Below are 23581 nucleotides of genomic sequence, written 5' to 3'. Positions count from 1 at the left end.
TGCTTTTTTTCCTGGGATAAAGCCATGATGCCATAGGGCTCTTTGCACAAGAAAAATCCTCAGTTTAGACTGTAAGCATCTGAAGCCTTTTGTTTTGTAGTAAAGGGTTATAAACATAGCATGCGCCTATTATATATTTGAATGAACCTTGGAATGAACCTTGATATTTCTGGAATGAACCTTGATATTGCAACTTTCACCAATTGAATATGTGGTTGTTTTTTCCAAATGAATTATACTGGCTACAACAACCCCATTCTTAGCCTTGTCATGGAACAGGCAGTACGTGGGGAGTGGTACCTCATCATCATTATTTGCACAGGCTTTAGAGCTAAGAGGCTGGATCTTATTCCAGAGTCCTTCACCTCATAGTTTCCGACCTCAGGCAAGTTATTGGGTTGGCCAAAAAGGTCATTCAGGCTTTATGACCATTTTGGCCAACCCAGTACTTAATATCTTGTTCCTTAGCTTTCTTGCCTAAAACACAGGGGTAATATTACAGAGAACTTTCCTAGTGTTAAATAAGAGAATAGAGAGTTATATCATAGAACAGAGCATGATATAAAAACACTCAATAAGTATTCTGCAAGATTTTATTGCTATTCAAATTTTAAACTCCCAAATTCATGAGAGGAGTGGGTAATGTTATGGTGACAGCTACATTAGAACAGAGTAGGCCCTCATAGTAGATTTCAGAAAAAGTCAACGACTAAATGAGTGAATGAATCATCAAGTTTTTGTTAATTAAATCTTGTGTTTATTATTCTTAAAAGTATACTTAAAACAGTGTCCTATAATACAGGCAGGAGCTCTTTATATGAAACACACACTTCTAAAATAATGAATTAGGCAAGAGTTTTCCTAATAGTAAAAAGTTATTACCCTTTAAATAATTTTCCATTAGATTGACAACTCAAAATATCTAATGCATTTAGAATATTTTCATAGAAAAAAAATTTGTAACTCTTCAGAAGTGCACACATTAGTAAAAATGAGATATTCCTGTACTGGTATAATGGTCATCACTAAGTTATTTCTATATAAAGAATCCCTGCTTTCATATATTAAGGAAGTAGTTCTGCTGATATTTTTCTTAGATTCTCAAAAGATATATGGACACTTGATTATGTATTCTAAATGTATGGTTTAGGTATAAGTGTTCCTATGTGTACATTTTAATCTATTACGAAGCACATTATGCCTGCTTCATTACATTTCCCTTTTAAAACAGCAAGTCAAGTGTTCATTAATCCCATCAATTAACATGAACTAAAACAGCTTGCTATTTTAAAAAAGAATTTTTTACAATCATGTCATAATTAAAATGGTAATACCTTGAACCTTTCTCTTGTATTAACTGCAGACTTAGTGTATAATTATTTTTTTCATTCTATCTGCAATGTCATAGGTATGATACAAATTGCCCTTGCAAGTGGCCCTTGCGTGTATGTCTCGACTGGCACTTACCAAAGACCGTCCTCGCTGGCACAGACTCTCTATTGAGCCAGAATGAGACTTGGGAGAGAATAACTGTCATTATGCATGGCAGGTATGTTTGAATAACAAAATATCCAATCTTTCTCTTCAGGTGGAAATGAGTGGTCATAACAACATACTCTCCTAGAGGGTAAAAAAGACAATAAGGTGAGCAATTTGACCTTGAAAAGAAATCTCTCAGTTTTTCTGTCAGTAGCAAGAACCTGGAGGTTAGACATAGCCTTTTTCCACATAACATCTGGTTCCTGGAGAGAAAAGCTGTTATCCAGGAAAGAAAAAAGACATTTGCCAAACACACCGGGCTTCCCTGGTGGTCCAATGGTTAAGACTTAGCCTTCTACTGCAGGACTTGTGGGTTCAATCCCTGGTCAGAGAGCTAAGATTCTACATGCCTGGAGGTCAAAAAACCAAAATGTAAAACAGAAGCAATATTGTAATGAATTCAGTAAGAATTTTAACAATGGTCCACATAAAAAAAAATTATAATAAATCTTAATTTAAAAAAAAACAAACTCTAGTTTAAAAATAAAACACACCAAAAAGGCACTGAGGATGAGACTGAGGTGCCTGAGGTCTCGTTGATATTATGTCATAATCCTGGTGACTGATACACTGAAGAGACAAATCTGAGCATATATTTACAGATTGGCACTCGTAACCCTGAAGGTAATGAATTAGATCCTGATGACACACACCAATGCATCAGAAGACACCAGATCTCCAGTATGTCCACTGCAGGAGAGTCAGGTTGTCTAATGAAGGAGCTTTGGTGTTCAAGTCGGAGGACCTGAATTCCAGCTCCAGCCCTTTCTTTCCTTAGCTGTCTGACCGTGAATTCAGCTTAGTCTGACCTCTGAAATGAGGACTGTGAGACAGAATTCTCAAAATTTGTTTTAAGGAATATCTTCACCAGAATCGCCTGGCAAGGTTTTGAAACATGCAATTCTTTAGATCCCACCTAAATACACAAATCATCCTTTATGGGGGGGGGGGGGGGGCAGGAAAATCCAGATTTGTCACTAGCTTTTGAACTTGTCCCGACTCCCAGACCAGTCTGGGAAACAACTGGGCCAGCTAGGCATCTCCATCATCTTTATATATGACAAAGCCTGATTTGATTAAGAGGCCCAAAGAAATGAATACACAACTCAAACTGTAGGAGGTGCTTTTTTCTAAGTTGATGCTATAGTTTCTTAATTACAAATCTTTGAAGTTTTTAGTTTTATTCACTCTGAATATATACTCAGTAGGAGAGAACTAGGTATATTCTTACTAAGAAAACATTTCTTTGGTATTCACATCTTTCTATCTCCCTCCTTCACGTCAACTCAAAGCTTTTCTCTCTTCATCCTATGATTTATGTCTCAGCTCATGACCATTCAGCTTCAGCTCCTATAATTCGGTTAAAACTGCCCATGATCTCTTAGTATCCATAACTGAACGTCTCAATCTGAAAGGACATCTCAGTCTTCAAGTCCACTATCACCTTCTCTGTAGCATTAAAAATTGAGCAATGCTGAAGGTGCCTGCCATCTTGATAGTACTCTCTAGAGCCACATTCTCTTTCTCTCTCATTTTCCGTTTCTTTTGCTAACTCACTGGTTATTTCAGCCACGGAGTAGTAAGTCCCTCCTGTCTCTCTGGCACTGGTCTTCATCTTTCTGCAAAGCAAATGCAGACGCTCCTGGTAGTTCTGTCTTCAGCTGTCATGCCCATCTTTTTCTTAACTCTAATAAGAACTTTTCTTTCTCACCCCTGCTCCTAATGTCATTTTGATCCAGATGGCTGTGGGATCTACATCTCTAAGTGACATTGTCACTGCATTTCAAAATATCTACTAGATAACTCATAGATAGTGATTTTTCATTGCTATCACAAACTAAATATGTTCAAAAGTGATATTGTTTAAACCTTTTCATAAAAAATAATGACTAGCATATAGCAGGGCTTCTTTTCCACTGAGCATCCGTTTCTAAATTCATGGCACACTCATCTGTCTATCCACTCAGTCTAAAAATCTGGAATTAATCCTTGTGTGTTAAGTAAGGCTTCCAAAAGAGAGAGAAATAAATCAATTGATCATCACAATTTTAATTTCACCTGTGCAGTATCTCTCAGTCTATCTCTTATCTCAAGGTCAACACTTATCTCTTTAGAGATTTACAATGTAAATCTACAGTAATCTGTGAACTGTCTTGTTGGTTTCCAGTCATGTCCTAACTCCAATTCTCCCTAAGTTTTGGGGTCAGAATGATCATTTTAAAGTATACATACATATCTTAAAATATCGTAATGGATTCCCATTATCTACATCAGTGTTTCTCAACCTCAGCTCTTTTCAGAACATTTCAGTAGAGATAACTATATATTGTGGGCACTGTCTTGTGTAAAGTAGGACATTTAGTCACATACCTTGCCTCTTAGCCCCTAGATGCCATTAGAATTCTCTCTCCCATCAATGTGACAATCAATTCTCCAGTGTTACAAACAAGCAACTCTCTAACCAGGATTCAAGACGCTCCACATCCTAACTCTGATAGCATTTCAGTATTCCATCTTGTGTCTCACCACACATTTTTATCTCTCCGTATTTTGACCTAAAAAAATCTCATTTTGACCTCTTCTATAGCTGAATATTTTGTTTATCTATGGGTGGGGATTCAGTCCATAGTAGAATAGGAAGAAAGTTACTGTAGAAGAGAGTTTGTTAGCTTTGGAAGCAAATGAATTTGGGTTCAAAACCCAGATATACCACTTTCCTATTGTGTAGCCTTAAACTCTCTGATCCTCAATTTCTCTGTTTATAAGACAGTGATAAGTATATGTGGGGAGAATAAAGAATGAGGGCTCTAGTGAAGATCATGCTACATTAGAGTTTTAAAACACTGAGTTCCTTTCTCCATTTTTTCCTCTCATTTCTCCAGTTGGAACTGGTGGAAGTATTGGCAGAAGAAATGCTCCCTATGTTCTCCATAGTAGGAAGTATCTGTGCTTTCATGGTTGTTATTAAGGATAACACCTGCCATTTACTGATCAATATTAACTTTAAATTTATTTACAGCTTCTGTTTATGCTTATATTGTATAATTTTAATTTTAGCTGCTAAGTTGCTCCAGTCATGTCCGACTCTGTGCAACCCCATAGATGGCAGCCCATCAGGCTCCCCCATCCCTGGGATTCTCCAGGCAAGAACACTGGAGTGGGTTGCCATTTCCTTCTCCAATGCATGAAAGTGAAAAGTGAAAGTGAAGTTGCTCAGTCGTGTCCAACCCTCAGCGACCCCATGGACTACAGCCTACCAGGCTCCTCCATCCATGGGATTTTCCAGGCAAGAGCACTGGAGTGGGGTACCATTGCCTTCTCCTAATTTCAGCTACTTATGTGCTTATACTCCTCCACCAAACTAAAAGATAGTTAAGAAGAGAGACAGTTCTTTACATACAGCATGGCTTAAAAAAAATTTTATTTATTGGAAAAGTAGATCTTAGTTGTTGTGTCATGCGAACTCTAAGCTGTGGCATGTAGGATCTAGTTTCCTGACCAGGGATCAAACCCAGGTCCCCTGCCTTGGGAGCACAGAGTCTTAGCCACTAGACCACCAGGGAAGTCCCGATGGCATGGCTTTACATATCCTAAATATTCAATACTTGCCTATGATGAAAAGGGATGCATGAGATTTAAGAACACCCACTCTAGTTAACACCTACGAGCATCTCTTTTTTGAAAGGTAAAAAAAATGCTATCTAATTTATTTCTATTTTTCTGTAGATAACTTGGATAATGTCTCCAAGGTCATCTTAAAGAAATAAGTGATTCAAATTTAAGAAAAAGAGCAAAAAACAAACAAACCAAAAGACATTTTTTCCTGAGATTCTGATAAAATGTAGTCTTGGATAGACACAGTCAGATTACACCTTACCTCCTAGGAGTAGGCATTATTATTCCTAATCATTCATTCAATTGTAGCCTGAAAAATGTCACCAGCTCAAAGAAAAAAAAATCCATCTCTCATGTAATGCCATAAAAATGAGTGTCTATATATATTCCATTATCATCTTTTGTTGTTCACAGTGTGACATTTTGGGAAGATTCTGCAAAGAATATTTTTTTGGATAAGCTGTTATATGACTTTGTATATAACAAAGTGTTTTATTTTATAAACCTGGTTTATTTTATAAACCACTTCCCCTCTAACAAACTAGAGAAAGTAGAGGAAAACTTCAAATATTTTGAAATCACCTTCCTAAATTAAATAAAATTTAAAAGTTTGGGTATAACATGTTGATGGAAGAAATTTTCACATATTGAAGTACAGGGAAGTCATTCTGGCTTATACATGCTTTGGTTTATACATGATGCTAACTAGAACAGTCTGCCTTGTGGCATATCAAACATACATTGTATATCTACTTTAACCATTAAAGAAAATAATACATTTAAAAATTTAAATGGAATAACTGAGGTTCATACAACCAAAATGGATCTGGTTGGCTACTGTGGATGTGGTTTTACATACATTCTCATATCACTGAGAACCTGAATTTTCTGAACTCTATCATACTTAAGGACACCACCTTGCTATTCTCAAAACAATTATCTACCAGCAGTGGCTAGGTGGAACATTATAGTCTCAAGTTCTCCCCATGTAACATTTCAGACCCCAACCAACACTAGCTTAACAAGCACCCTTACTTCTTGCCAACTCCAATTATAATTTTGGAAAACAACTTATGTAATATTGTGGTTCTTGTCTTTATAAGCATCTCCCATTTTGCAGCCTGGAAAAACACAATTCAAATATTTTTTGGATCTGTGTCTCCCAGGCTATAGTCCACGGTTTGGTTCAAATAAACTCTTCTCTATCCCTATTGCAGATTGTTACTTAATATTTCCATCAGTAACATTTAAATAAGAAAAGGGAAAGTGACAAAATCAGAATCACACTGTAATAGTTTAAAAATGAAAGAAAAATACAGCAAAAAGTCACCTAAATTGGATTGAAAGAGTATCTCTAGACATCAAGTACTTATGCACTAAGCATGTCAAAGTATTTCCCTCTGATTCAACAGTCAAGAAGAATTTTAATTCATATATCCTTGCACATCGTGTAACCCCAAGAGAAGCTTGTAAATTAGATGAGACAACATTTTTGACACATTACAATATAAAATTAAGGAAAGAGAAGAAAAGAAGCAGGAATATAATTCTGTAAAGCAACACTGCAGGTTTCTTTATATCTGACTTCCAACGTTTATTTTCCCAAATGTTAGTTCCTTAGAGTAGATCCCTTGCTTAACTTTATTCGAGTTTAGTTTTCTCACTTGTTGAGTAAAAATGCTAGTATGCTAGTTGTTTCATGGGATGCTGTGAGGATGATATGAAATAACAGATGTGAAAATTATTCTAAAAAATTCTGAGTCACAGGCAGATTTATAGTGTAAAGGTAAATCAGATAGAAACATATTCTCTCTCTAGCTGAAGAAATCCACCATTCATTTCTTTAACAAAATTGTAGTGGACACTGATTCCTTGTAAAGCTTTTCAAGTATTCTAAATGTTTGTGTTTTCCAAAGATGCTACCTTTTTCAAAGGAATGAGGAGTCAGAAATATCATTGAGGGAGGGTCTCACAGTTTAATATCTGCTTCAGAGAAAACTTAAATAGCAATAATGAAACAATGGTAATAGTTCTAGGCCACTTACATCTCTAGACCTGTTTCCTCACCTGAAATATGATTAGGTTGACCAGACGACTGTATACGTCTTCTCCCTCTCCACCTTCCCTTCTGTGAATTTGTTCTCACATTTTATAGTTATATTATTTCTCTGGAGATCATGTGCTAAGCTGAAAAAATAGGGGCCCTGAGGCCCCTTTGATGAAAGTCCATCACCACATTTGCTCCATGGTCAGTGAAAACAGTTGCTTTCATCATTCATTTTGATCCTGCCGAGGCATCCTTAACTCATCCAGTGATGACTATCTCTAGGAAATAGGATCCTACAGTTTCTCTTAGTCATCTGTTCTAAGGATAAATAGTCATTCACAAATAAGAGACATTCTTATTAAGCAAATCTCACCTATGCTTCCTTTGATCACGTATGTCTATTGGCTTAGGTAAATGACTTTCTAGTCATCATTGTTGCATTTTGTAAAAGCATTTTTATTACATCTTCTTATTTTATAATTGTGATATTATTCTTATACCTAATGACTAATTTAACAATTTGGCTTCTCTTTATAAGTTGCATTGCCATGCCCTTTAATTACAATTATAATTTTTATGTAGGCTTTCCTTAAAGAATTAGGAAGCAAAACAATGGTATAGTAGAATGAGATAGGGGCCCATGCATGGGGTCTAGTTTCAAACTACCTTCCCTGACATTTCAAGCAGAAATGACTTCTTATATTAACTTCATCATTATTAATAGTAATGGCTAATATTTATTATGATTTGTGCATGTCAGAAACTCTGCTAATCAGTTTACATGCATTTTCTCATTTCAATCTCACAGTACCCCATGAAGCAGATCCTCTGATTATCTCCAAAGTACAAGAGAAAAGATGAACAAAGGTCATGCAGTTAATTCATTGTAAAACCAGCATTCAAAACCTCCCTATGTACTCCAAAATCCATCTCTTATGCTTCATGACATGCCATACTGTTGCATTTTCACACTTGTCTATCTTGCCTGTTACTAGCGTTTCATATGGTTGAGAGCATACATGCTATAGTGAGACTTCCCGAGTTCAAATCCCAGTTCCGCCACTCCCTGGCTGTGTGACCTTGGAAAAATTATTCAACCTCTCTGGGCCTCAGTTATATACCGTCTTCAAAATGGAAAAAATGATAATACATACACCCTAGGAGTGTTGTGAGGATTAGACCAAGTCAATGAATGTTAGCTACTTAAATCACTCAACCCTGAGCTTCATTTTTTCCTAATCATTTACTTGTCTGATTTGGCTCTGCTGGGTCTTTGTTGCTACGCACAGGCCTCTTTAGCTGTGGAGAGCAGGGGCTCCTCTCTAGTTGAGCTGGCTTCTCTAGCTGTGGAGCACAGGCTGCAGAACAGAGGCCCAGCAGTTGTGGGCATGCGTTAGCTGCCCCAAGGCATGTAGGATCTTCCTGGACCAGGGATTAAACCTGTGTTCCCTGCATTGGCAGGTGGATTCTTACCCACTTGACCGTCAGAGAAGTCCCAACCATGAGCTTCCTGAGAGCAGGAAGTATGTGTCCCTCATCTGTTTTCGCTAGGTCATTCACATGTTAAACACAGTAAAGGAGCACACTGTTGAAGGAATAAATGAGTGGATAACAGAGAATTGCATCAGATTTGAAAGTTGACTAGACTCATCCTTCTGTGTCCTTGTAACAAGTTTGTTCTGCCAGGTGAATAAGTGCACTTCAAACTAAGTCTCCGACTCATTTCCCTCCACAAACTGATGGCAGATGCTAATGAAGGGACTGTCTTTCTAACATGTTTGCACTGAAACAACTACAAGTGTTAGATCGAGCCTCGTATTTTCCCTCCTATGGCGCTGAAGTCATCTAGAGGTATTTGACATGAAAGAGGTCAGTGGTGGTGTTGCGAGTATGTGTTCATGTGTGTGCTGGTTGCAGGCCAACACCTTCTAGAAGGTGACCTGAATTGCTTCTCTCCTCATAGAGAATTTTAAGGGCACCAAAGCTGCTCTTTACTTAATGATTCTCAATGTATGTGCACTTATCTGTCACCCTTCCTAGTCTTCTGGCAGAAACAGGGAGACAATAATGCTCGATGTCTTGTATCTTAATGTTTCAAGGCTCCATGTTGTTGTTGTTCAGTTGCTCAGTTGTGTCTGACTTTTTGTGACCCCATGGACTGTAGCCCATCAGGCTCCTCTGTCTATGGGATTTCCCAGGCAAGAATACTAGAGTGGGTTGCCATCTCCTTCTCCAGGAGATCTTCCCAACTCAGGGATTGAATCCATGTCTCCTTCATTGGCTGGGCAGAGTCTTTACCACTGAGTCACCGGAGAAGCCCAGTAGCAGTGGATACTATAACAAAAATTGAAATAATGTCAAGGATGCAAAATTCATAGCTGTGTGCAACATGGCAAGTATTGGCTCCCTGCTCTTTCTCTTAGTAAAAAACTGACTGCTGCCCTAATGACACTTTTATTAATGGACATTCAAGTTGGTCCATCTTGCTAAATACAATCAATTATGAAAAGGACTAGTGGGAAGAAACTAAGCTACTAGATTATCTGTGCATTTGGTTTGCCATGATCTTTGCATTCTCTAGGCTTCAAGTTCATAGCTGATCATATCCAGGGAACTTTGTGTTTAACCCGCTTCCACTGTGTGGGTGACTGTCTGGTCTCCTATTATAAGGACATGAGAGCCCATACAGACCTCTCCAAGTGTGCTGTCATCCATGTTTTATGGTTCCAAACTCAAAGCCATGAGCTGCCTCATAGGAGATGTGAATATGGGATTGAAGGCCTTACAAAAGATCTTTGTTTCTTCCCATGGAAATCTTTTAAGGTGGATTTTTGGGGAGTAAACGTAGAACCAAAGGAAGTATAGTTCAGGGTTTTATTGTGGAGTGGAAAACATACATCAAACTGAGTTTGAATGTGCTCATTATTCTCCTCCCCCTCCCTCCATACGCTATAGAAATGACAAGGACAAGCTCTTATTTTGCACAGATAAACTTGCTGCTCCAACACAGAATGATGACTTTTAATGAACCTAATTTATGAGGTCCAGCCAGCTTGGTGGCGGTGAATTGGACCCTTCTTTCTCACCTGGTGTCCTTTTGTGACTCTTTATCTTTTCTGAGTAACAAGAATGTAGGTAGGTTGGCTTAGAAAACCAGAAGGGAAAAGGTCTCCAAGTTCATCAGACTAAGCCACTTATTTTGCAGACATAGGAACTAGAACATAAAGAGGGATCCTGTGCTGCAATAAGGTGATTGGCGCTAGAACAGAGCGGAAGCATCCCTTCCTCCCAACAACCTTCACATACACTTGTCCTATTGCTGCTGCTGCTGCTGCTGCTGCTGCTGCTGCTAAGTCGCTTCAGACGTGTCCGACTCTGTGCGACCCCAGAGACGGCAGCCCACCAGGCTCCCCCATCCCTGGGATTCTCCAGGCAAGAACACTGGAGTGGGTTGCCATTTCCTTCTCCAATGCATGAAAGTGAAAAGTGAAAGTGAAGTCACTCAGTCATGTCTGACTCTTAGCGACCCCATGGACTGCGGCCCACCAGGCTCCTCCGTCCATGGGATTTTCCAGGCAGGAGTGTTGGAGTGGGCGCCATTGCCTTCTCCGCCCTATTGCTCCTGCACTTGAAATACCATTTCCTGGACGTCACCCAACCTCCATTCTAATACAGTAGGGAGAGAATTTCTTGAGGGGAAGTTCTAGGTCTATTATTCTGAATGCCTTGGCTTAGAACAGCGATTATTTGACTCCCAACAAATGCATATTAACAAAATGAAAGTCAACCCCTGAAGCAATCCTTCCTTGATTCTCCCAGGCTGAATTCACTAATTTTTTATTCATTAGTTCAAAAATATTTACTTGGTGCCTCTTCTGTTTCAGCTACTATAGTAAATCATAGGGACACAGAAGGCAGGCAGGGACTTGCCCTCCCCAAAATGTTAATCACAGCACTTAACACCCATTTTGATAATTATAGTTTATGTGTTTGTCTTCCCTTAGACTTCAGGTTTTATGAAAGCAAGATATGTGTCTTGTCTATCATTGACTGTAGTGCCTGTCACAATATCCAGTCAATTACAGCATTCAATGTTTAAAAGTAAACACTGCTCATTTTCTATCTTTTCCAATATAACTTGGTGAGAAAAAAATAATTTTCAGTATTTTGCACATTCTGGGATATCTTCAGGACAATAACAACAATGACAACATACCATTTTGAGCATCTACTGTATAACATTCTGCTTAACATTTTATATTATCTTTAATACAAAATTAGAGGCTTCCCATTCTTAGAAGAGAACAGTTTCTAATTAGTTAAATGAACTTCTCAATGTCACCAGGCTTCTGAGTGGCAGGACTAGGACTCGAGCCCACATGTTTCTCACTGCAAAGCCTGACACATTCCCATTATGCCGTGTGCATTTCTAAGGTAGGTAAAGCACAATGGAGAACAATCTTCTCATTTTTCAAAACAAGAAACATAAACGTTTCAACTTCTAGAGTAACCAAGGATGCTATAAAGTGGACAAAAGATAAGTCCTGTTAAGCAGCAGTTATCCAATAATCAGAGTAAGATATATTGACCTATCACTTGAATTTAGAACGATCAGAATATGACCATGGTCCTAATATAAAGTTTGAAATTTGAGAGAGAAATTTTTCTGAGATAAAGAGCGATTCTGCCCTTACTTATCATTTAACTTTTTTTTTTATAAATTACAAATCAAAGTTAATGAATGAATTTCAAAATTAAAAGGCAATTGTAAAATTGTTGACCCTTGCTAAGTTTTTAGTAATTGAACATAATTAAAAATATTGGGATTGAGGGAGTAAGTTTTCCTAATTTTTAGGATACAAATTTTATCAGTAATTATCTGGCCCTGTTATCACATATCAGTTAGTCACAAAAGGGATACCTGAATAACTAAACTCATATTATTTCTTGAAACTTCAAAAGTTTAAAATTTTGGATTTTACTGCTTGATAGAAAATCTGATCTAATTATGAGTATTTCATTGGTAAAACAGTTACAACACTGAGAAAGATGGTGGTCCATCCACTTTTAATTCCAAAATAGAGAGATCAGTGTAGGTTTTAGCTGTGGAAGTTTCCTGGCTAGAGTTACAAATGAAGTTAGGTGTGGAGGGAGTGAGATGGGGAAGGTGTTTTGGCATCCTATGTATAATGACTGCTGCTATAAATTTACCAAGATTTATTGAATCAAGACAATAAAAGGGTCCTAGATGATATTAATAGCTAACATTTATTAAGAGTTGTTTTATGTGCCCAAAGTATGATAATTTACTCTTTATGGATATAATTTATTCCTTCCAACAACCCTATGAGGTGACCACAATTAACTGGCAACTTGGAGAAGTATTCAACCCATATATTCTTCTCTCAGAGTTCACATATCTAAATACAGTTCACATATCTACCCTGATCACACAGAACCACTTCTTTCTTTTGTAAACAAACAAACAAACAAAAACCAGAGATCAAAAGGCATGACATGTCAAATTCAAGATCATAGGTCTATAGAGGTTACACTAGTTCCCAGCCTAACTGTTCCCCAGTTTACTGTAATTTTTCACTCTCCTTACTTCTGTTATTGAAGGACTTCACTGAATTTACAAGTTTTACATAAAGTTTTTTGGCTCCTTCTTCCCTATCTAAAGTTCCCAAATAGCACTTACCTGTACTAGACTGAACAATTCCAGAATCTACTGTTTGTCCAAGAAGATCATACTGGTTTAGGCGTGACCCATCTTCTGCTACAACCACTGAGCGTGCTGGCTCTCTGGTCCACTCATAAACAACTTCTGCTCTTGTATAAGCATCTAAAAGGGAAGAATGGAAAATGGTCCATGTGTTTTGGCACTCTTTTGACAAACTCTTGTTTGTCAAATGGAAGGGTCTTACCAAAGAGGACATCCTGGGCTTATGGTACCTGGAATCATTGAATGTTAATGTGGAAAGACTTTAGAGTCACATTGTTTATCTCGTTTTAAGTGGCTCAGTGATAAAGAATCTGCCTGCCAAGCAGGAGACACAGGAGACTTGGGTTCAATCGCTGGGTCAGGAAGATCCCATGCAAAAGGAAATGGCAACCCACTCCAGTATTTTTGCCTGGGAAATCCCATGGACAGAGGAGCCTGGTGGGCTATAGTCCATGGCATTGCAGAGTAGGATACAACTTAAGAGACTAAATCACTACCACAGTTAATTTGTGGGAAAACCAGATTAAACCACCACAGTTACTTAGTGGGATAACCAATATAAGAATATAGAATGCTATTCATTCTGCTCCACTGCTGCCAAGAATTTTCTAGAGAAAAAATCTCTACATTATGCTCAAAAGCTAAGCAAAGATAATTGGTGATCATGTAAGTAATGATGAAACCTATTCTAGACCTGTGTCCTTTCTTGACAAATTAGAGCTCTTGTGGCTTTATTGCACTGTCATTAGCAACAGTGCCTAGATCTATCTTTTTATACTTTGTCATGTGTTGCCAATGGGCTGCCACTATAGTTGTAGAGGGAAACAAAAAGTGTTACTATCAACTTATGTCAAATGATACAGTATCTCATTCCTTGCAATTTCTTAGAAACTCCATTGTGTATGAAATCCACCACAAATATGCTATTGTTGTGAAAGCGGTGGTTACTCATTGCCTTTATTTCTCAATAGAAATCTTCCAAAATGTAGAGTAAATCCACATGATGAAATTTTTTGTTTTAAATATAGAAGACAGATACACCTAAAGCCTCAACCTAAAGCTCCACAATAGGTGATACATCTTCTTATTCCTTTGTGTCAGTATCTGAGAAGTAGGACCTATAAAGACTTTTTTGATTTGACACTCTTCAGCCTAAAGAAAAGATTAGAAAGTCTTCAACCACTTCATCAAAAATGTTAAGCTCACATTTCAAATAAATCAGTAGATAAGAAAAAATTTTTAAATAATAGGAGAAGGGACTACCTTGGTGGGTCCAGTGGTTCAGACTTCGCCTTCCAATGCATGGGGTGCGGGCATGATCCCTGATCAGGGAGCTAAGACTCTGCATACCTCAAGGGCAAAACACCGAAAAGTAAAACAAAAGGTACAGTTTTTCCAGTAGTCATGTATGGATGTGAGAGTTGGACCATAAAGAAGGCTGAGTGCAGAAGAATTAATGCTTCTGAACTGTGGTGCCGGAGAAGACTCTTGAGAGTCCCTTGGACAGCAAGGAGATCAAGCCAGTCAATCTTAAAGGAAACTGATGCTAAATATCCATTGTAAGGACTGGTGCTGAAGCTGGAGCTCCAATACTTTGGTCACCTAATGCAAAGAGCTGACTCATTGGAAAAGACCCTGATATTGGGAAGGATTGAGGGCAGGAGGATGAGATGATTGGATGGCATTACTGATTCAATGGACATGAGTTTGAGCAAAATCAGGAAGATAGTGAAGGACAGGGAAGCCTTGCATGCTGCAGTACATGGGGTAGCAAAGAGTCAGACATGACTTAGCAACTGAACAACAACAAAAACAGAAGCAATGTTGTAACAAATTCAATAAACACTTTTAAAAAAACGGAAAAAAAAAATCCACAAAGCATAGACAGTATCAAAAGGGCATCTGCTAATTGACACTGTCACTTAGGTTTTATGGGCCTTTGTTTTTTCATTTGCATGAGGCAGGTTCACTAAATAATTTCTAAAATTACTTATTATTCATAATTCTTTCCCTCTTTTCTTGTTTGTAAGACAATGCTTGGTAATTAGTCAGGAAATGATCATTTATTAAATCCTGACTACATCTAGCACTTGCCTAGATTTAATCTGAATCACTTTTTCTAGAATCAAAGCATTATACTGTATATTCCTCAGAAAGCAGTTGAAAGATGTCAGCTGCCTCTGTATACTATCTTTGCATTATCTGGCCTTATACAAAAGGTGTTATCCCTAACAAGCAGAAAATGTAAGGTAGCACTGACATTCAGAATCTCATGGAGGGTGGTAAAGAAGACGTCTGCGTTTCCAAGTTTGGTTCTTATCAACATATGCATGAAGCTACTTCAGATACTTTAAAAACATTTACTACATAGTGCTTTAATAAATTATCACAAAATCATCTTGCTTATCTCTTCCTTATTTTCTTCTCTGAGATTTTGGCAAGATGTTTCCTTTAACAGTTGAGTCAAAACATTTCCAAATCACTTTTGCCTTAACGTCTTCATCTCTGAAATATGCTGGTTAGGCCAGGTTAGAGAAATGACTATACAGTAAGTGTACAGCCATTGCCATTTCCCACATTACTGGCACGTACAGCAATTCACCATGGTCCTCTTTCCCACCAAGCATACGCCATCTGAGCCTGCTCTTCAATGTATGTCTTCTCTGTTGAGGTTTAAATCCCCACAGTCCCTAAGCTCTCTTTTTTTTTTTTTTTTTGAGGCTTAAATACTGAATAGATATTTAAAACCTGATTATATTCTTTATCCATTCAATAAATACTTCCTGAATGCCTACATTATATTACTGTGCTAGAAAATGCAGAACAAAATAGGTTTTGCCCTTAAAGAGTTTACAGTCTCCAGATAATAACAGTGTTAAAACTAACAATTATCTTGGTGATAAATGGCATAAAATAAATGTGTATTATGATCAAGAAGACTGATGGGACTATATACACATTTTGAAAAGGACTTCACAGAAGGTACTAGAAACTAATATTTACGCTGAGATGTAAGGGATAAATAAAACCAACCATGCTAAGAAACAAAGGAAAGGTAACCACAGCAGAGAAAAGAGCATATGCCAGGGCTCTGAGGTAGAGAACAGCTTACTTATTTGTCTTTAAATTAAAGTTTTCTTATATAAGACACTATTTGTGTTCCATTCACTATCCATTTTCTTCAGGATGACAATGTGCCTAATTAAATGTGCCTGGTTTCTCCAGCCTCCTTTGTATTTAGCACTGGTCATGTGACACAGCTTTGATTAATGAGATGCGAGAAGATGTCTATTAGGATTTTAGGGAAAGTTTTTTTTTTTTTGATACAGGCACTGCTCCTTTCTCCTCTGCTCCCTATTTTTCTTTATTTTGAAAGTGGAGGCAATGGCTGGAGTAGCAGCAAACATTTTTTCATCAGGAAGAACTTCTAAGAATATCTTGAAACATCATCCTTGTTAAGATGTTAAATTAACCAGCAATTAAGCAATAATCACTTACCTTCATATATCTTATATGAAAATTTAGACTCCTTTTTTTAAGCTATGCTCACTGCTTAAAAGTATTCCTGATTAATATACTAAACATATAGTTAAATGTCTAAAACAAGATATCTCTGAAGGCAAAAAGGGACACTATTGGTAGTTATACTAGGATTTTAGATATAAATCAGTACCATTTCAGGCAAAAACAGTACTGATTTTGTATGATATCTTGAACTATAAGGTTATTTTGTGGATTAGCTGGGTTGATTCATATACAAATATTTAATACATAGCCTGGCATATAAGTAACACATAATATAAAATATTATCATTAAAAATGGAACTGGTAATCAGAAAAAAAATGTAATAGGTCATGGCATAGAACATATATTACATTGGGAAAAGGATTGAGAGGGGATAGTTATCACCTATGACCTGTGTAGCTGACAGTTTTTGAAGTAGGTAGTTTATCGTTGGGTTTTAGTATAGAATGAGATTTATAAATAGAGAAAGTTGTCTCTCCATGATTAGTACTTTTAGGAGCCTGAAGGCCCTTTGCTATTTTCTTTGCTTGCTGTCTTCCTACACTACCACTATTTTTCTTCTATGAATCATATCTTCACCAAAATAGTTGCTCAGATTGCCTGGCTAGTGAGAACAGAAAGCTGGTTAGGTTAGTCCAGAAGCTGAGTCAGTCCTTATATGTAACTCCCCTGCAGAAACCAGGAATACATTATCCCGCCTCACTTTATGCAGGCACGCTAATCAAAAGCAGAAAAACGGGAAGACCAGAGAGCCTAACCGGCTGGCCACTGTTCTCTGGGCTTCTCTCATGTATGCCTGCATATTTTAAAGATGTAGAAACCTTGAAAGTTATTACAATGCAAATTCATCTAAGATGTCTTCAGAAGCAATAATATGTAACCAAATTTCATGAGCTATCCAAACAGATCTAAAACTGTTTTAAGACTGTGATTAACTCCTTTTCTGGCATCATCTTTAGGTTAAGGCTTCATTATTAAGAAAATCTAATTATTGTCCTTTGCTATCTACCAATATTTCCATCTGATAAACAAGTCAGATTATTAAGAATAAACATCAGTAATGGTATAAAATAAACACAATGACCTCCGTTTTTTGGAAAGAAGATGATATCTATGAGGCATAAACATCCATACTCCATTTGGTTTTCTATGAATACAACTTGAACAAAAATGGAATTTTTTCCACTAAATAGTAAAATTCATTTTTTCTTGTCCAGAGGATAGGGAATAACCGTTTCCTGAAAGGATATTAAAAAGTGAACTAAAAGATGGTTACTTATAGAAAGCACTTGCAATAAATCACTATTTAAGTTTTCTTGATATTCTTTATCTGTCTCTCTAACGTTCATAATGAATTGGAGGTTGCTTGCTTAAAGACATGCTCTCATAAGAATCAAAAATAAAATAAATTTACTCACAGCTTCCAAATTTTAGAGGGCAGGCATGGGCATCCATAGGGAAATCCTCCAAATGCATTGGACACTCGGCTCTCACCGTCAGTCTTAGAAATTAAGAGAAATATAGCGTAGATTAGATACTTTCTGATAAATATGATTGGGATGTTATTAACTAGAGCAAATATATTAAGAAAGCAAGAAAGAAAAGCACAAACAGCAGTGTCATACTAAGCTGTTAATAATCAAAGGATCTGAAAAGAATAACACAGAGCACTGGGGCTTGAGCTCCCTGCATCATACAGGAAATTCCCACGGGCTATCTATTTTACATATGGTAATGTCTATGTTTCAGTGCTGTTCTCTGTGACCATCTACGGAGAAGGCAATGGCACCCCACTCCAGTACTCTTGCTTGGAAAATTCCATGGACGGAGGAGCCTGGTGGGCTGTAGTCCATGGGATCAAGTTCCCCACTTCATTTCCTAAAATAGCACTAAATGCATTAAACAACAAAGGGATAGGTGAGGGACGAACTGTCCTCAGACTTTGGGAAGCTGAGAGTCCCTGAGACTCCTTTATATGTGATTTTACTCTATTCCAACTGTTTAGTTTTATATACAAATCCACTGCCTAACGGAAGCCAGGACTCTGCAGAATTTCTTTTTAGTCCCTATGTTCTGGGAACATGAATTCTATTTATGTTTTAAAAGGGTAGTCAAGAAAGGAATTCACTGAAATATATTTGATCTCATTTGGTCGAACTATGGAAAATTTATACCCAAATTCCTCACATAAGTTTCAGAAAATATATTTATCTATATTATTAGGTAACTCAAGAAATGTGATAAGGTGTCTTTGTAACCAGTAAAATCATGAAGTTATTATAATATTAGTTAAATATGAAACATGTAAACTAATAACTAAACTCATATCCTTAAGTCAAACTATTAGGAAAGTGGTAACAAATTAGCAAAGGTGGTGAGACATTTCAGAGAAGGGGGTTATGTTAGTTCCTGATGAAGAATGTTAGATACATCAGGAACCTTTAATAGATAAACTTCTTAGTATGTGCAAATCCCTCTTCAGATAACTGCCAGCTACTAGAAATACATGCTAGATTTAGGCTCAAAAACAAGTGTGGGATATTTCACAAGGGAAAAATATTTCAAATTTCAAATATAAACAGATCCTGCTTGGACGATCTGGAAAGTTCTCAACATACCTGTCCACCGATCCTCTATTTTCTTTCTCTCTTTTCTGAATTTTTCATTCTTTCAGTCCTATTACACGTTTACTAGTTGAATCCAACATCTATCTCCAGTGGCACCTGAAGCATGTTTTGTTTATTTCTTATTTGGATATTTGGGTATTAAAAAGCTAGGAATTTTGGAAGCTTTCTCTAAAGGCAAAGTATCACTCTACTTTCATTCTAACCAGAATCCTCTAAGTCGAGACATTCCCTTCATTAACTTTTCATACCAAAGGAATAACTGAATAGCCTAAATTAGCAAGTGCTGGCCAGATCTAAAAAAGCAACATTTCAACAAGTCATTTGGATATGAAATAACAGCTGCCTTTAAGCATAAGTCCTCATTTATGGGTCCTCAATGAGTTTCTCATAAAAAAATTTATCTAAAAATATTCAAAACATTTTTTTGATTCATGCTTCTTTCATCTAACCACAAATGAATGATTGGTTCAGATGCTGAGCTGTCCAGTAATCTCAAAATGGGGGAAATATTTATAAAGTAAAAATATACATATAGTCTTCAGTTTAAGCAAAATTAGTAATATTTATATTCTTTCTCATTAACAACATCATTGTGGATTCATACACTTCTTCAATATGTATACTGCCACATGAATTTATGTTTAAAATTTTTGAACTTTTTCTATTTTTTTCCTCCACTTCCTTTTAAATAGAAACATTTTCAGATATATATAGAAGATAGCTTCTAGAAATTTGATCTACACCTTACTGTAAGGCAGGAAGCCATGAAATAATAGTAGAGAGAAGTTCCTCTATTGAATTAGAATATGTTGGAGCTATATATTGCATTAGTTAATATACACTGTAAACATTTTCTTTGTTTTTGTCTAATCATTTTACTTAACACTTTGACTTGCATAATATTTCAGCCTGTTTAGTTTTCATAGTAGAGTAAGTATTAATATTGGAAAACAGGACACCAGATGCTCTACAGTGGCCCATCAGCTTGATGTTCATCTACACATGGAAGAGAAGGTCTAGAAAAAGTCATGGGGAAAGCGCAGTCCTCCTCACCTCATGGTGTACAGCAAAGTACCATCCTCTGTGATGCGCAGGAGCTTGTTCGGCATGGTCATGTTGTGTGCCACTGACTTCTTTCCATTGTGGAAAAAGGTATCCGGAGTCCAGATTTTACTTGCCATTAGGTTATTTAATCGGAGTACTGTCATAGGTCCTTTAAATTTTAACCTTTCATCCTTCCAGCTTTGACGGAAAAATACATCTATTGTATATTCCTAGGTAATTTGGGAAAATGGCAAAGAGTTCACTGTGCTGTATTTTGTAATGCCAATGTCTTATAAAGACAATGCATCCTTTTTGAAACTTTAGAAGCAAAACACGAGCTGGATGATATTTCTGCAAGTAAATTTGTGGTGGCCTGAACCTATTGGTGTCAGGTGAATCCTTGGTTGGCATAATCACTTTAAAAATATCTAAAATATCAAATATTATTTTGTCAGAAAAATTCTGCTGAATATCTTCTCAGATATGTGAAAGGAACTTAGTACCTTACTTCCACCCCACCTCCATCATATCAGTACTCAAAGGGAAAGAATATACTGCAAATAAAAACAGAACTCATGTTACAGGTTATTACATGCATGAAAATGTTTAAAATAGACAATTTTAGTTCTAAAAATAGACTGTAACATTCTAGGGACTCTCTCATGGTCTCTGAAAACCCCAATCCCAAGATGCTAATGTTGAAATAATCTTTTTGGCTAAGTAAACATTTTTTTTTTTTGGCTAAGTAAACATATTCCCCTACAAATAATGTATACAGACTTTCAGTTCTACACAATGAACAAGATTATTAAAATAAGAAATCCATTTCAATGGTAATTTGCATCTTTTCCAAAAAAAAAAAAAGACAGAAAAGAATTCAGAGTATGCAGGTGTGTGTGTGTGTTTATGTGCGTATATATGTGTATGAGTTTCAGCTGAAACTCCAATACTTTGGCCACCTGATGGGAAGAACTGACTCATTTGAAAAGACCCTGATGCTGGAAAAGATTGAAGGCAGGAGGAGAAGGGGACAAGAGAGGATGAGATGGTTGGAGGGCATCACTGACTCAATGGACATGAACTTGAGTAAACTCCAGGAGTTGGTGATGGACAAGGAGGCCTGGCCTGCTGTAGTCCATGGGGTTGCAAAGAGTCGGATATAACTGAGTGACTGAACTGAACTGATGTGTATGAGACAGAGGAGAAACGGTGTGAAGCTCCTCATCATTCATAGCCAGGGAATCTATTTATTTGAATAAACGCAGCATTCCTCATGGCAATACCCAGAGACAAACGTCTGCTAATCTGAAAACAAGCAATGAGATTTACCAGCTCCTAAAATTGAAAGGGGTAATAATACCAATCTTTCTTGCAGGACTTGCTACACTGACACTAAAATTGGAACTCAGTGGTTTGAAATAAAGACTACCATATTCTCGATTAATCTTCAAATGCTCCAAACTGGAAGGAAAACTAACTTAAAAACATCATGCTCCATTTTCTTAAACCCCTAAACCCTGATGTATCAGAAAGCTGCTGTTTTGTTTTTCCTATTTTTTAATCTTATACATGTTGTCTTTAGGGCATGTAAAATAAACAGTGTCTATGTTCAGGCTTTTTGTGCATGAATTTTACTATATCTTTCTTTCCAAGGGTTAATGCAAAATTGCATAAAGTTTGAATGAAAATTTTCAGAGCACTAGTTGGCATTGCTGAGTCCCTACTGATCAAGTAAAAACTATTATTGGTTAGTTTATAATGAGAGGCTTTCTTGGTGGCTCAGTGGTAAAGGATCCACCTGCCAATGCAGGAGACACAGTTCAATCCCTGGGTTAGGAAGATCCCCTGGAGAAGAAAATGGCAACCCACTTCAGTATTCTTGCATGGAAAGTCCCATGGACAGAGGAGTCTGGTGAGTTACAGTCCATGCGGTCCTGAAAGAGTTGCACATGACTTAGCCACTAAAGAACAACAACAAAGTCTATAATGTACCAGGCATAGTGGTAAATGCTGATTGAAATAGAAATTTAAAAAGTGTAACATGACACCAGTCTATCTTTGCAGGCAAGAGAAGTTACTGTTTTTTTCTGTCTGGAAGTGTCAGATGAGAAGCACTGGGATATGTGACGTAGGAATTTACTTAGAAACATGTGTTAAGCATCCGTTAAATTTGACAGAGGGAGAAACTGTTTAGACTTGGAAGCTATAGGAGAAACTCGTGGAGGAGTAGGATGGGCTTAGAATAGTGTTTTTCATGCGGAGAGAAATGAGGAGAGTGCCTGTGGATTGCACCAGGAAGGGATCCAGAGTAGGAGTGCTTGCCAGGGAAGCAGAATGGACGGGTTTAGTCTGGGCTGTGCATGTTCTTGTCTCTGGACAACAGACAAACTTGTAAGTCAGGGCTATGACAATGATGCTATCTATGTCTGTTACTCAGGAGTCAGTCACATCAGCTCTATATTTTATTAGGCCGCAAAACTTTAGCCTGGTCAGCAGTGGAGGCAAGGGTCATTTTTAAATCAAGGTTCCAAGGATGTCTAAGCTGACCATATTACTATAAATCTAAAGCACTGTTCGCTTGTTTGCTTGCTCCAAGGAGATTTTTGAATATAAAATAAATGTTACCTATAAGATAAAATATATTTATCATCAAGTCTTTGACAAGATATATCCCAAAGGCTAAGATTCAAAAAAAATGTCAAAACCTGCCAAGCTCCTAAGGCTTACAGTTTAACATATTGAAAGCTAGCTTTATTTCCCTGTGTTAATGGTGGACAATGAAATCCCAAATTCATTTAAGATACTCTCTGTTCAAATGTCATTCTGGTTACACAAGCATGCATGTACACACACATGCATAAACCTGCACAAAAAGCAAAATTAAATAAGCTTTAATTTTTATGTTTCCCTGTGTTAGAAGTAGAAATTAAAACTGATATGAAAGCAGTTGATCGTGAACACTTCTTGCCTAATCAAGGATGAAATATTTGGTTTCCCATGTTTGGGGAATGGCCCCTGCAATATTGCCATGGTAGCTGCAGGCAACTCCCAGTAGCTACTTGTACAGCCCGACCTCTCCCCGTGGTCGAAATTCACTAGACCAAGATGTGCCAGAGCTCCTTCTTCAGAAAGTCAGAATAAGCAGGAGAGGGCAGAGCCATAGCATAAAGCTTACAAATGTAAATTATAAATCTGCTAACTAGAACTGAACTGTCCTTCTTCCAGATGAATGGCCTTAGGCAATTTTCTTATTTACTCTAATGCCCTTGGCTGCCAATAAAGTAGGGATCATTGCAATACTCATTCCACTTGCCTGTGGTCAGAAGTGAGCCAACACAAGCGAAAAACTTGCAAGAAGTTCTAGAGCACAGAAGTTCTCAGTAAACGTTAAAAGTGACTATTGGTCTCCCATTTTGTTTTTTTATCAACACAAATTTGTATTAGATTTCAAGGTATCG

The 23581-nt window shown here is 37.2% G+C and overlaps 1 protein-coding gene across 1 annotated transcript in view; it reads right to left on the bottom strand.

Moving 5' to 3' along the window:
• Positions 1-23581, bottom strand: part of GABRA1 (gamma-aminobutyric acid type A receptor subunit alpha1) — a 60089-nt gene that overhangs the window by 10497 nt on the left and 26011 nt on the right. The window contains exons 5-8 of the mRNA XM_004009041.6: positions 20133-20353; positions 17871-17953; positions 12903-13046; positions 1468-1620 (exon numbers count right to left, since the gene is read on the bottom strand). Of these exons, the coding sequence (XP_004009090.1) occupies positions 1468-1620; positions 12903-13046; positions 17871-17953; positions 20133-20353 (601 nt within the window). The remainder of the gene's footprint in view (positions 1-1467; positions 1621-12902; positions 13047-17870; positions 17954-20132; positions 20354-23581) is intronic.

The sequence above is a fragment of the Ovis aries genome, chromosome 5, assembly GCF_016772045.2.
Source record: "Ovis aries strain OAR_USU_Benz2616 breed Rambouillet chromosome 5, ARS-UI_Ramb_v3.0, whole genome shotgun sequence".
In the NCBI taxonomy this organism is placed as follows: Eukaryota; Metazoa; Chordata; class Mammalia; order Artiodactyla; family Bovidae; genus Ovis; species Ovis aries.
The sequence above is the reverse complement of the archived record's forward strand: the minus strand, read 5'-3'. Positions and strand labels throughout refer to the sequence as shown.